The sequence below is a fragment of the Jaculus jaculus genome, chromosome 7 (assembly GCF_020740685.1).
Source record: "Jaculus jaculus isolate mJacJac1 chromosome 7, mJacJac1.mat.Y.cur, whole genome shotgun sequence".
NCBI lineage: Eukaryota > Metazoa > Chordata > Mammalia > Rodentia > Dipodidae > Jaculus > Jaculus jaculus.
In genome coordinates, this window is record NC_059108.1 from 153733250 (window position 1) to 153747884 (window position 14635).

At 54.1% G+C, this 14635-nt stretch overlaps 1 protein-coding gene across 1 annotated transcript in view; it reads right to left on the minus strand.

Moving 5' to 3' along the window:
* Positions 1 to 1758: 1758 nt before the first annotated feature.
* The window catches only part of LOC123462352 (proline-rich protein HaeIII subfamily 1-like), a 57286-nt gene continuing 44409 nt past the window's right edge, over positions 1759 to 14635 (minus strand). Inside the window, exons 3-7 of the mRNA XM_045155600.1 lie at positions 11092 to 11243; positions 10853 to 10987; positions 10519 to 10811; positions 9932 to 10212; positions 1759 to 1855 (exon numbers count right to left, since the gene is read on the minus strand). Of these exons, the coding sequence (XP_045011535.1) occupies positions 10029 to 10212; positions 10519 to 10811; positions 10853 to 10987; positions 11092 to 11243 (764 nt within the window). The 3' untranslated portion in view covers positions 1759 to 1855; positions 9932 to 10028. The remainder of the gene's footprint in view (positions 1856 to 9931; positions 10213 to 10518; positions 10812 to 10852; positions 10988 to 11091; positions 11244 to 14635) is intronic.

Here is a 14635-nt window from a genome sequence, read left to right on the forward strand (position 1 = left end):
GCCATCAGAGGGATGACGCTGGACGTCACTGACTGGACATTTCTGTTGACTCCCTCTGCAGTATTTTTTCTTGAACATTTCACACATCTTTGCTGTTCCGTTTGATGACGGTTAAAGGGACACCAGCAATTATCTTGAAACCTATATTCTCACCTGAACACTGCCTGTAGCTGCCAGTCACCTGAAAGATGGATCACACCTTAAGCCGGCATTCGAGACCCACCGCCAGCGGAGCAGAACTGACACGGGCTCACACAACCTGGCCTGCCGGCTCGTCCCCCACCCCAGCCCTGCGCCTTTTCTCATACTTCCCCTCCAACCAGAAATGCCTTTCCCTTTCATCTCCCAAGACTCAGGCTGGACACCCTTCGTCCCCAACCCACCACCTCTGCCCTCGTTTGGCATGGCAGTCACTCTCATTAGCCACAAGTACTTATATATCAGGTTTCCCCAAAGTGCCTGAGTCTGTGAAGACAGGGGCCACCTCACACCTCATTTATCGCCCCCCCCCCACAGCACCCTACCTACAGGCATAGACAATGAGTAGCCCAGAGCAGACCAGTGTTAAAAGGCAAACAGCATCTGGCCCAGCTCTGCCCCTCACGGGTGTATCCACAAAGGAATATATGATGGCATGCCAGGGACGCCTGAGCGTCCATGCTTACAGCGGCGGTATTCACAGCAGCCAAGGTCTGGAACCAGCCTAGATGCCACCACCTAAGAAGACAAAAGCAAGTGTGGTGCCTATACATGTACAATAGAGGGCTACTCAACCACAGAGAGTGCAATGATGTGATCTGCGGGAAAAGGGGTGGAAACGGAAGCCATCGCGCAAAGTGAAATAAGCCAGGTTTGGGAAGACAAAAGATTGCGCACTTTCTATCATGTGTAGACACTAGAAATTTACATATTATTCATATATTGCATATATATGTCATGAAAGTAGAAGGGAGGTCATTTGGGGAGAACCAGGAGGCTGGTGGGAGGGAACGTAAAGAGAGATGAGGGACAATAATGGAGGTGAACACGAGCAGATAAAATGACAGCAATGTATGAAAATGTCATAATGAAACCCAGTAGTGTGTATAATGAATACATATGAATTAAAACTTCAGAAAAAGAGTCAAGGAAGAGCATCTGCAATGGGCAGAACCAAAAGGGACTGGGGTGACTTTGGCCTTTTCCAGGCTGCTGTACTGCTAGACAGTTTGTCCTTCTGACCCAAAATACTAGCTTCACGTGCTAGCCACACATCCCACCCCAGAGCCCTCACATCTTCCTGGTCGTGAAGCTTGCCCTCAGATTTCAGTCTCTAAGATGGTCACCAAGAGAGGTCAGGATTTGAATGCGGTTTGCTTCACCTGGGTCCTGACAGGGTGCCTGCTAATGAACAGGCCAGGCACCTCTTCCAGAGACGCACTTCAGCCTTGCACGAAAGCTAGAGTGAGTGCAGATTTAAACGGCAGAGCACATGGCTTGCTATGATTGTGTAGTGTACTCTGCACTGTGAGAATCGACTTCAAACCTCCCATCGAGGGTCTACAGTGGTCCCCAGATGCAGTAGGTATCTGGTGGTGGGTGCAAGGAATGGGAACAAAGGCAAGACAACTGGGGTCCGCGGCAGCTGAAGAAACAGTGTAGCCCAAGACAGGCTCAGTCCAGTTCTAGAAACCCCCTCTGAAAGACATCTCCAGGGCCATGTTGACAATCCAGCCATTGCAGCAATGACTCACCCTGTGCCATCATGCTGGGGAAGCGGGGAGTTGCTTCGAAGTCACTTCAGCGGTGACAGTGAGCCCGGAAGCTGAGGCATGTCCCGGGGGATGGATGAAAATCGGCTCTACGGATTTTCAAACTGTGGGACAGAACACACAGCTCCATGGGGACAGCGCACCCTCCCAGCAGCCCGCCCCCGCCGACGCGCAGGCCCATGGCTTACATACAGGGCCACAGCTGGCAGCTCCGGAAGGCTTTGGGCTGGCTCGGAGGCCACTGTGGCTAGAGGTGGGTAGGAGGGAAGGTGAGGCCCTGGGCCGGATGCACAGTGCAGAGGCCTCCTACAGTCCCTGGGTAGAGTGCTGAGGGACACAGGGAACATGGGTGCTCCCTGAACCAAGTGAACCTTTAAGAGGCTCCCTGGGTGCCTAGTGACAAGCTGTAGCGGGCAGAGGGGTACGTGAGGACTGCCAGGGAAGGAGCCAGAGCTTGGAGGGCAGCAGAGGGTGGCGGCGATCCCCCGCACGGGAGTGCCCTCAAAGGAGGACTTCAGAGTAGGAATGGCCATTAGCGTCACACCTGTGACAACTGGCAGTCTTGAACTCCACGGCGCCTGAGGTGAGCTGACCTGGACCATGTAAAGGGTGACACGTTTTAATTAGGGTTGCTTGCACAAGCGTGGGCGGGACGTTAGGTACTGGACTGGCAACCTTCCAGCGGCTATGCCACTGTAGAAAACGTCGCCCCTACCTAGCAGCCAGCAACTACCATTACCAAACTGAGGAAGAGCTAAATAAATCATTTTTTTTTTTTTTTGCTTGCTTTCTCTCCACTCCCTACCCCAGAGACAAACAGAGATACAGGGGGCCTGATTTGAGCTCTCCACTCTCAGAGGTTCTGACCCAACAAGGCCAGGAACCTGCACTTTAATAAGCTCCTCAGAAGTCTTTACAGACGGCCCCTGAACCCCACTTGAAAAACACCCTGCAGTGCCACCAACCCTGCCTGGATAACCAGCCAACCAATGGAAGACAAGAGCACAGCGCTGGCTGATGTGCGGGGGTCCACGTGAGGTAAGAGGCGTTGGGATATCAAACAGACCCTGGACACCCTCCTATTCCATTTCCCTGCCCCAGCCTGCCTCTAGATCCCACTGTGACAGCTAACTTGTCCAGGCTCTGAATGGACCCCTGATGAAGGGGCAGGGGTGATGTCCCAGGCCTACAGGGGCAGCAGCTATATAGGACACATCACAGATGACCCTATCCACCACAGTAGCCTCCAGGCCTAGCGGTGCCTTGCTAAGCCAGTGCGCAGAAAGTTTGCTGACAGCCAGCAGCTGTCAAAGAGGAGAATGATGTGGCAGCCCAGTCATCAGACAGGGCTGGGGAGGCGCACTGCTGACGGGGGAGGGTGGGGAGGTCTGCTCAGACGGACAGAGTAACTTGAGGTGGAGGGCGGGGGATGCTACCGAGCCGCCCTCCAGCAGGCCCAAGGGCATCTGGCCCCGGTGGAGAAGGTGGGTGTCCACAGGGACTTTTGGGATAAAGGCAACACAGACATTTTCAGCACGTGATGAGGAACAGTCTCCAGGGTTCCATTTTAGGAAGCAGGTGGATTCGTTGCACTCCCGCTTTTTGGATGGAAGACGCTGGGATGTCAGCGGTCAACTACCTCTGGATCTGAACTCTGCAGCACGTTGGGATGTCAGCGGTTAACTACCTCTGGATCTGAACTCTGCAGCGCCGAGCTTTCTGCCTTAGAAGTATCAATAAAGCTCTCTCGGCAACTTAAAGGAGACTCTGTGCATTCAATGAATCAAGTTAAGCTTGCCCATGACGCTCTCTGAGCATGCTTACTTTACTTAAAAATCTGAGCACTGTCATTTTACATCGTTAAAAGATGATGATTGTCATTACCATCCATTTTCTGAATTGAAGAGTCAAGAATCTCGGGTGGGCGGGGATGTGTCACGGCAGATGTGAACCTGGCGGTTCGCCTTGGCAGGCTAAAGCGGACGACACTGGTGAGTCCCCAGATTACACCAGCAGCAGACACTGGCTGAAGACCCGGCGATGATGGGCAAACAGCCGGGGCATTCCCCATTTGCTCTTTAGCCTCGTGATGCTAAATGAGGCGCACACAGCAGCTCATGGAAGATTATTAAAGATCAGAACCCCCAGGGATGCATGGACTCTAGTAAGCCCCCCCGCCGCCGCCCTTGTGACGCAGGTTCCCACATGCCAGCCCATCACAGCGCCACACCGAGCAAATACTGACACATGCTTCTCTTCATCCACCAGGAGGGCAGACTGTAACCCCAAAAAGCCACCTGCATTCGTCGAAAGCCATGTGCAAAGACAACATGATACACTACGTGGCTGAGGTGAGCGAATGCTGCCAGCAAGCCCCTTACATCATGCGCGCTCCCTGGGCTCCAATGACTCCACAGCAACGGCACCTCAGAGCGGGCTCGGCTGCCGTCCTGCCTCTCATCTCCGGTGCCTCGGCTTGACTGCCTTTGTCATTACCACTTTTGTGCATATGTGTTTGAGTGTTCATGGCTGGGGGGGGGCGCAGAGGACAACGTGGGGTGCCATTCCTCATGTGTCATATGCCTCCACTGAGGCAGTGACTCTCAGTGGGCCTGGAACTCAGCACGCAGGCCAGGCAGCCTACCGCAGCAATCCCCAAGCAAGCTCCTGTCTCCACGTCCCCAGCCCTGGGGTTACAAGCGCACACTACCACCATGCCTGGCTCTTTTCTTTCCTTTTTTTTTTTTTTTAATAAGATGTATTTTTAAAGGGCTGAAGAGATGGCTTAGCATTTAAGTCACTTGCCTGTGAAGCCAAAGGACCCAGGTTCAATTCCCCAGGACCCACATAAGCCAGATGCACAAGGTGGCTCATGCATCTGGAGTTCGTTTGCAGCAGCTGAAGGCTCCATCACACCCATTCTCTCCTATCTTGATCAAATGAATAAAATAAGCAAAAAAAAAAAAAAAGAAAGAAAGAAAGAAAGAACAAACAAACAAAATATATGTATTTTTTATTTGAGATGGGGAGGAATTCTAGGGCCTCCAGCTGCTGCAAACTCCAGACACATGCACCACTTTTTGCATGTGGCTTACATGGGTCCTAGGGAATCAAAGCTGGGTTCTTTGCCTTTGCAAGCAAGCGCCTTAATCGCTAAGCCATCTCTCCAACTTTTTTTTCCCCTCTCTTTACATGGGTTCTTGGATTAAACTCGGGTCCTTGTGCTTGTGAGGCAAGCATTTTACCTATTGAACATCTCCCCCACACCATTTTCCACTTTTTAATAACTACATGTATTAGAGATCTGGCCCATATCTGAAGCTACTAGGTGCCTGTCTGTTCTCTCAATGTCTGAGAGCAAAAGACACAGCCTCGGGCTGGAGAGCTGCTCGTCGGTTAAGGCGCTTGCCTGCAAAACCCAAGGACCTGAGTTTGATTCCCTAGTTCCCATGTAAAGCTAAATGCACATGGAGTTCATTCTCAGTGGCAGGAGGTCCTGGGTGCCCATTCTCTCTCTCTCTTTGCAAATAAATTTTTAAGAAAAGAAAAAAGATGTAGCCTCTCTAGGTCTCACTGGGGGCATGAATGGCGGGTATTCCTCATTTACCAGATAAGAAAATATATGCTGACTGCCCGGAGGCTGCTGGTATTCTGCAGATCACAGACAAGTCATAGTCAAGTTTTCCAACTCATTCTGTTGGCTTTTTCCCATGAATCATGAAACCTGAGATTTTTAGCATGGGAGAAGCTTAGCAGTCCAAGGGAGGCGAAGGGAGGGCTCTGTTTGTTAAGACATCCCTAGGAAGACACACGGGCAAGGCTGGCATCAGCAGCGGACGTATTTCAGCTGCTGTGAGAGTGGCCAGGCCGCCTCATTCCTAGAGTGGAAAGCCAAGCAGCGGGCTGGTGTGCGTGTCAGTGACCTCCGCCCCCCTTCTCTGACAATTGTGGTGGCAGATAGGACCCGTCTAGGGCGACCGAAGTCAAGCAGCCCCACAGATGCGACAGGAGGGGAGAAAAGCAGCTGCAAGACCTGGCTAGGCTTCGAGGGCCACCCTTGAGATCTCTCTCTCCTGGGTGGCTGGGCAAATTCTTCAAAACCCACACTTGCCAAATGTTCAGGGTCATTTGCCCCGCAGGTAGACAGGACAGGCCTTCACACATGCCTCCCTGGTCCTTCTCTGGCTTGCTGCTTGGGAGGGTTAACTCACCGACCTCCTGCACAGGAGGAAAAGCAGTCCTTTGAAGGTCTCTGTTATGTAACTTTTCTTCCATGTCCCCTGTCAGTATGTGCCGATGAGCAGCGCTTTCTAAAGGGACCAGGGCGTCAGCCTGAGATCCCTTCCCACAGAAGCACAGTCAACCTAACAGAATTATTTTAGCTTTTCCCAAAGAATGGCCAATGCCAATCCTGATAAGGTAACACTTGTCTTAGTTCCGATCCTCTTTGGAAACAAATATATTTGACATCATGTATCCAAATGAAATATATGTCAAAAAAAATTTTTTTAAACCTTAGTGAATTCAGAAGTCTGTCAATAGCCAAATCACCCCATGTGCTCCCTGCTACGTCAAATCTTCCGCATGCTATTTTTAGTGCTATAGTGTTATTTAAAAGTTCAGGGGGAAGGGCACAATTTGGTCAGTGGATACTTTGCAGTAGCAGCGGATATGGGCTACAACATGGGCGATTAATTTAACCCAGTCGTGCTGGGTCGTGACACTCAGTAATGCTGTGAGTTTGAGCAAGGCACACAGTGCCGTGAGCCCAGCTTCCCCACCCAGCACAGGAGGTGAGCAATGGCTGCTTGGCAGAGTTGCAAGGGCTGCATGGTTTTAAGGACAGCAGTTGCTGCCTCCCTGTCTGTCTGTCGATGTGACAATGACTGCACCCGGACACCTGGGCCCCAGGCAACAGGCCTACGCCGTACGAAGAAGCCTGCAGCAGACTCGCTCTGGCAGAAACACTGCGTGGCCAAATCCACGAACTTCTTACCATTTTTCAACTTCAGCTGAGTTCCAGGCTCCAATTAAAGTTCTTTCCATTTTCAAAACAAATACAAACAGTAATTACATACTTCCATTCTTCCCTTTCCAGGAAAAGCCAGAGAATGATGACATGGAATGCCTAGGTCCCTGACTTTGAAGCTGTGCAGATAGAAAGACATAGTCTTCCTACCCCACTGACCCAAATTACATAACAGGCCCCCCGCCCGCCCGCCTTTGTCTTCTGTCACATGGATCCCCAAGAGGCTCGGGGCTCATTGTAGTGCCATCTGATGTGTGTCAAGATCCCACTGTGTGAGGGAGCTCTGTGAGGGGAGCTGCATGTGGTCTTAGACATGGAAGCACCATCCTCAGGGCGCTGAGTCTTCACCTGGGCTAAGCAAATGCATCTTTTAAAGTGACCCGGTCTTTATTGCTTGTATGTGTGTCTAATTGAGAACGTTATGTAACCTCACAGCGTAGAGCATGCCGGAGCTATTAATACCCAGCTGCACCCAAATTCTAAAGAGTCTCTGAGCTTAGAGGGGACCATTCGTTCCTAACATAAACACAGATAGGATGCGTCCACCCAGGCACCTTCAGTGATGAGCACACAGCGGCACAGAGCCCACAGTGCCAAGCACAACCCACAAGCAAAGAGGCCCATGGCCAAATGCCCGAGTTGGCCATGGTCAAGCACACAAAGGGATTACCTCCCACTGGTGTTCTGTATGCGTGATGTACACTCTCCTGCTCTCCCCACAGAGATCTAGACACGTCACGCACCTTTAACAGGAGGCCACTATACGTAGGTATGGAAGGGCCTGGCTTTTGAGACTTTCCAGAAAAGAACTGGGTTTAACCAAGCAAAAGTGGAAATGAAGGATTTATTCTTAATTGCATTTTCATGCTAGGCAGGGGGAGAGGACAAAAGATGTGAGAAAACTGATGGATTAAAAATTAAATATCAGGAATGGGATGAATGGTTTATTGTGCGATCCAGCTTTCGTTACCAGCGAATGATATACGGACCTAAAATCGTTGTTTCATAATTACATTGCCATTTTCAGAAGTAACTTAATGGAGACTGTCTCTCTGCATTCATTTTTATTCAAAACCTTCCCCATTAATCACGTGAGGCTAAAACACACAATGTTGAGAGATTAATACCCCTATATAACACACTTAATTTTCCTTCACAGACCCTACCAGCTTATCAAAATCCAAAGCTTTGCTCTGGTTTCGTGTATTGCAAATAGCCACCAGATCCACTAGGAGATCAGTTTCTGGGGAAAAGGTGGCATATGCCCATTTCATTTGGTATTCAGTAACACTTTAAAAGGTTCATTAATCCACCACATCTTTAAAAGACTGAGGACAGGCCCATTAATAATGGCCCACAGGTCAACTTGATGGGTCTAGCTGTAATTAACAGCCAAAATGACAAAGTCAGGGTCTGAACATCTTCGTCACCCACCTGTCTAGTCACAGCCCTTCTCATCCTAAACTCAGATGGCTCCACCTGTCACTTAGCATGATCAGATAATAGAGGTAGGAGACCAAACCACTGCTTGATTGGCTGGCTCACCACTTAGGCTGAGTTTTGTTCTGCCTATGCAAATGCCACTGATGGCTTTTCAGAGAGACAGCAAGACTTGTCCTGCTTCTGCCCGCCCCCCTGAGCATCTAGGGGAGACACCGGAATTCATCAGCTCATCGAGCCAACCGGAAGCTTTCTCCCCAGCTGAGATGTCTAGCCCATCCCATGACCCCAACGTGGCACCTTGGAACATTTTATAGCCTCCAGGCCTTCATCCAATAAATGACCCACTGAAACATGGCACGGGCTCCACTTCCTTTGGCCGGGGCTGAATCGTGCAGCTGCTCCAGCGCCGAGCCCTCTTTTTGGAACTCAGCACCCTGTTCAGCACAGAGCTCTTTGTCCACATGGCTGGGCCTGACCAGCACCCACGCCCCAGCACAGGCCTGTAACCCACTCGTTCTCAGTCTCACGGAGCCGTGCAGCTAGGGGGATCTCGGATTTCATCCACCCCTGCCCAACACTAGGAACTTGCCCTGCACCCACATCCCCTCCGAGCCGGTGGTGGTGTAGACAACTGAACTCTGCAGTCTGTAACTCAACAACCTAAAGGGCCAGGTGACTCCACCTACATGCAGTTAGGCGCACAGGGACAAGCTGCAAAGGAGCAGGCAGGCAGAAGGCCTCTCCTATCTCCCTCTGGGTTGAGAAGTGTGAAGTCCTGCCGACACACACAGACGGTAAACACAAGCCAACAACGTGGGCAGGCCCTGCTCCATGCCCACCTGAGATCAGCCCCCAGATCCTGATAAGGTAGCCATCTCCAAGTCTTCCACAACCAGGCCGGGGGGGGTCTTGATTGGTCCGGCCCACAGGAAGACCGGGGAGGCAATTATGAGGTTAAGCATGCTGGGGGGGGGGGGGCACAGCACAGAAGGGGCACGTGTCAGGAAAGGCAGCACTAGGAATGGCGTTGTCCTCCCACGTTAACAACCAGAACTAGCGTCGCTCTTGCAGCACAGGCTGGGGTGGCAGCATGAGGTGGCGGAGTGGACCAAAACTACATGCTACCAGGCAGAGATGCCCACCGAACACTCACTGAAGGGAGTATTTTCACACTCGCGCAGTGACTCGAGATGAAGCAGCCACGAGAGAGGAAACGGGGCAGGGGTGTTTATGACGAAAGGAGCAGCCTGGTGGGTAAGGGGTTTCCAAGCCTGGTCTCCCACGCTAGCCTTATGACCTTGATGAAGTCACTCAATCTCTCTGGGCCTCAGTTTCCTGATCTGAACCATGAATTCTACTTCCTGGAGAGGTTTGGGGCGCACAACACAGCACAGCCTGAAACAACATCAGCTGTCCGGGCAACTGATGAGTCTGAACCCATGTTGCACTCGTAGATGGCTCTCTAACCCAAACAGGTCTCCTCCTGCCTGTGCGCCAAGCCAGCGGCTTCTCCCAGAGAGCTGAGCAACACACCAGCTCTTGAAAGACCCTGGGCAGTTCAACCCCCAGGTGGGGCTTGAGGACAGGTTTGAAGGGACGCCCCAAAGGTTTCCGGGCTTTGGGTGAGCGGCGTGAGGGAAGTGGGCTCAGAAGCAGCCTTCAAGCCCTGGGAAGGGGCTTTGTTCCTGGGGCGAAGGGCCTGGCTTACCGAGAAGAGCATCCGGAGGCAGGTGGGGGGCGCGCAGGGCCAGAGGAAGGCGAAGAGGAAGAGGAAGAGAAACAGGAGGGTGCCGCCGGCTCCTGCCTCATTCTCCCGGGCAGCGAGGACTCGCTGGTGGCCGCCGGTTGGGGCTGGCCGCCGGACGCTGGACCCCGAGCGCGCCGCTCATGTCCCCGTCAGCCGCCGGCGAGGTGTGCGCGCAGCCGGGTCGTCTCCAGGAGAACCCCCGGGGACTCGTCATGCCCCGCGCCGGGGCTGGGCAGGAGGACCTGGGTTGGGGGGTGGTGGTGGGGCGGGGGAGAGCGCGGAGGAAAGACGGAGAAAGGAGCGTGAGAGCGCGCCGGGCTGCGCCCCGCGGGGCCGGGGGCGGGCTGGAGCGCGCCGCCCCACCCACCGCGCCCCGCGCCCTCCCGCCGGGGTGCCGAGCCCCAGAAACTTTAGCACACAGCCGGCCCAGCAGCCGCGGTGAGCAGAGTAGCCCCGAGGGTCGCGTCCACACACACCCCACCCCCCACCCCCACCCTGCCCCACGCCTTCCCCGCCCAGGCTGGCTGGCGCCCCAGAGATCCGCTTACCAGCGGCCACCGCGGCGGATCGCCCACCTGGCCGCGCGCACTGATGCGCACCCGCTGGGCTGGAGGAAGGAAGGGGGCCGGCGGCGTCGGGGTCCCCCACCGGGGAGGGGCGGTGGGTCGGCGCCCTTAAGGCATCCTGGGAAGGGGGACCGCGAGCCGAGCGGGGTGTCTGCGGGCCCCGATGGGGGAGGGTCCGTGCAACCCCCCCTCCTCCCCTCCACGACCCCGCGGCGCGGCTGCTGGCGCTGCGCGCGGGCTTCCCTCGCGCGGGTCTGCGGAGCCAGCCGTGTTACCTAGCGACTCGCTCCGGGGAGCCCACGCGGACGCGCGCCACGAGCCGGGCTGCGGCAGCCGGAGGGAGGGGCGGACGGGGCAGGGAGGGGAGCTCCGGTGGGGGCCGGCGAGAGGAAGGCCGGGCGTCCGCGGGCCGCAGCTCCTCCCTCCCTCCGCCTCCGCCTCCGCCTCGCTGCTGGCCAGGGGACCCGGGAACGACGTGGCCTTAGCCTGGCCCTGGAGGACGAAGGACCCGCGCCTGGCAGGGTGGAGAGGGAGGCCACGCCGTGTCCCCCTCACTGAGGAATACAGCAGCAGGTGGCGGCGACGTGGCCCGTGGAGGCCTGACTCCCCCGGGCGCACCGAGATGAGCCAGGCCCCTGCGGGAGCGCCGGCGAATGTGGCTGTGGGTGGGTGTGACACGCTCCCACCCACGTGCCGTACTTTGGGACCTGGGGATGGGCGAGAGGGGTGCCTCTGCTCTCCTGGTCTCCCTCCCTTCTTCCTGGGCATATTGCTGCTGTTGCTCTGGTCTCATCTTGGAAACGCAGGTCGCTGAGCTCCCGCCTCTGAGCTCCTCCTACCTCGGAAAACCAAGGTTGGCCATGGGGTTAGCAGCAGCTGCTGTGGGGCTACAAACCGCATATTCCTAGCCCGGTGGTGCCTCGTCCAACCCACCGCACAGCCAGGTAGTTACCTGCCTTGGGGTCCCTGTGACCTGCCTGCAAGCGCTCTTCTCTTTCTCGATTCGAGGCCTATCAGGCCGCCTCTGGTTATTTGCAGTTCATTGTGCATTGTAAAATAACACTTTCCATAAAATCCTTGTCCCCAAAGGTCATAGCTAGGTACTGGTCCTTACGACACTCCATGAATATGAACGTGTATATTCTGTAAGGTGTGCAGCTGTCGCCTGACGCCCTGGAACTTCTCCAAATACACCCCAATACCCAGAAAACAGGGGCAAGGGATTGAGCCCTTGTCAGAGCATGCAGGGGACACTGCCTCTGTGGACAAGGGGGGGTGGCACCTTCCAGAGCCCATCGAGTGCTTCAGAAGCACAGCCGAGTGGAAATTCCAGCTCTCCTGCTCCAAAGATTCTCAGGGCAAGAGCTGTGTGCAAGGACTCTTCTCCACTTCTCAAACGATCCACCCAGCGCGGGGGTACTGCCCCCTCCCTCGTCCACTCCCTCCCTTCCTCCCTACCTCCCAATTTGCAACAGAGCTGGAACACCTGTTCCCCACCACCACCCCCGCCTGGCCCCAGCCCTTCCCCAAGCTCATGGTCTCTTCCTGTCTGCTGGGGGTTGTGGGAACCAGGCAGAAGACAGAGCTTGAGAATCCCGTGTGCTCAGGGATGCCTGCACCCCAGCCCTGGTTCTCAGATGGGTTTCCCCTTCCCCGAGGGCTTCTGGAAGTGGGGGGAAGGTTGAGAAGTTGTGGTTGGTCCAGAGACAGGGCATCTCCTCCATTCATTTATTCATCCACTTCTGTATGCGTGTGCGTGTGTCGGGTGTGCATGTGCGTGTGAGCTCGCGGAAGCCAGGGCTCGACGGCTGCGCGCCTACTCTGCACTCTACTGCCTGCTCTCTCACTTGAACCCAGAGCTCACCAGTGCATCGGGCCTAGCCAGTCCCCTTGCTCCAGGGATTCCCCCGTTTCTGCCCCCTAATAATGGAATTACAGGTGGGCCCAGCATTTATGTGGGTACTGGGGATCTGAACTCAGATCCTCATGTTTGCTCAGCAAAATGCTTGATCTCCTGAGTCATCTTCCCAGCCCCTGTCCACGTATGTTCGAGCCTCTAGTTACCCCTGTGGATACCCCTTCCAAACAGAAACTGTTATCTCAAGAAACCAAGGCTACGGCTGGGGAGATGCCCAGCGGTTAAAGGCACTTGCTTGCCAAGCTAGGTGGCTCTGGTTTGATTCCCCAGTACTCATGTAAAGCCAGATGCACCAAATAGCGAGTGCATCTGAAGTTCATTTGCAGTGGCAGGAGGCCCTGGTGTGTCTGTTCTCATATTCTCTTATTCTCTCTTTCCCTCTCCCCTCCCTCCCTCCCTCCCTCCTCCATCTCTCTGCATGCAAATAAGTAAAAATAAAAAATATTTTTTTAAAAAGGAAGCCAAGGCTGAGAGCAGCAGTTTTCTAGAGAACACTTCTCTGCATCCTAGCCCCTGGGCAACAGTTGTGTTCTGACATTTACCAGGAAAATTTGGAGCAATGCCTCTGTGTTTGCCACTTTTTATGAGCGGTGGCTGTCAGTGGCAGCCGGCCCACAGAAACTTACCAAGGACCATTTGCTGGTGTTGATTTGGCCACTGGCTTTCTCCAGCATGAACTTCTCACTTGGAGGTACAGTTTGATCTCCCATTTGGTCAGGAATCCCAGTGGGCACACACAGCCGTTTTGGGCTCCACTATTCCAGGTGACCAAGGATCCGGGGGGTGGGGGGAAGTAACATGATGGTACAAGCCTGCCGGTTTGCAGAGGTTTGTGTCATAGCATTCAGATAGCACGTCCATCCATCCGGTGTACACATGCGCTGAGCAAAAACACAGCAGGGACTTTCACTGTCCACCTTGCACTGTCTTCTGACCATCCCCATCAACAGGGACAGGAGTGTGCCAGCAGCCAGGGTCGGGGAAGGCCACGAAGCCTTGTGGCCACTGGAGGACTGACCATCGCAGTGCAAGGAGTTTGCACTGGTCAGGCACATGGCTGAGCAGTGGTGTGTAAGTATGTTTTAGGTGAGCCGCCTGTCTTCTGAGGCTCAACGGGGGCATTTGTGGCAGAACTAACCCAGGCCAGGCAGTCCAGGGACTGAGCCCTTTATGTAGGAGAGCTTGGTTTAGTCTCACCAAAACCCCTGAAAAGGCAGTTCCCCTGTCTTTAGAGGGGAAGCACTAAAGTGTCACGTGTCCTAACGTTGCAGAGCTGTTACAGGACGCACTGGGGTAGCTGCAGGCCGTCTTCAGACCTGAACCCCAGGTTCCTAACCTCTATCCTTTAGGCTTGTGGGGCTCAACAATGATACCATAGATGGTACCTACTTGACACCCAGGGTTACCGTGAGATACATGCATACAGTCTCCAGCATTGACTGTTCCTGGAACAGAATAAGCTTTCAATGTAATAGTTACAATCACCATCATTAGACCCTCCATGCTGTTTTGTTGTTGGTTGGTTGGTTGTTTTTTGATGTAAGGTTTCACTCTAGCTCAGGCTGACCTGGAATTCACTATGTAGTCTCAGGGTGGCCTTGAACTCACAGCAATCCTCCTACCTCTGCCTCCCAAGTGCTGGGATTAAAGGCATGCACCACCACGCCCAGCTTCCATATTGTTTTGAATTGAAACGTTGTCTTATAGAAGTTAGCAAGCACTAGGAGGCATGGAGGCCGTGGGTGGCGCGTGAGTTGGATGTCCAGCCATGAGAAGGTGTCGGATTGGTGGAGACAACTCTAGCAATAACAGCTAGCCAGGAGGAGTGTGTGCCAGAAACACAGGGCTGTGAATCAGGAGCCCAGAGAGCCGTGAGAAGAAAAGAGGTTTTGCAGGCAGGGCAAGTCCAGTGGCTGCTGAAGACCGCAGAGGAAGCTATGGAGGAACCACTCTTCTCTGAGATCTCAGGGATCAGGGAGGGAGGGATCTGGGAGAGACCACAGCTGGCTCCCTTCCAGAAAGAGAGAGGAAGGCTCTCTATGGAGCCTCTCCTATGGGATGAGGCATGGGAAGAGAAGGAGGAGCAGATAGCTAGGAAGAAGGTTAGCCTCTTGGCAGGAAAAAACTTCACTGCTGTGCTTGACTGGGCCATCTCCTGTCACTCACAGGCTCAGCACTGTT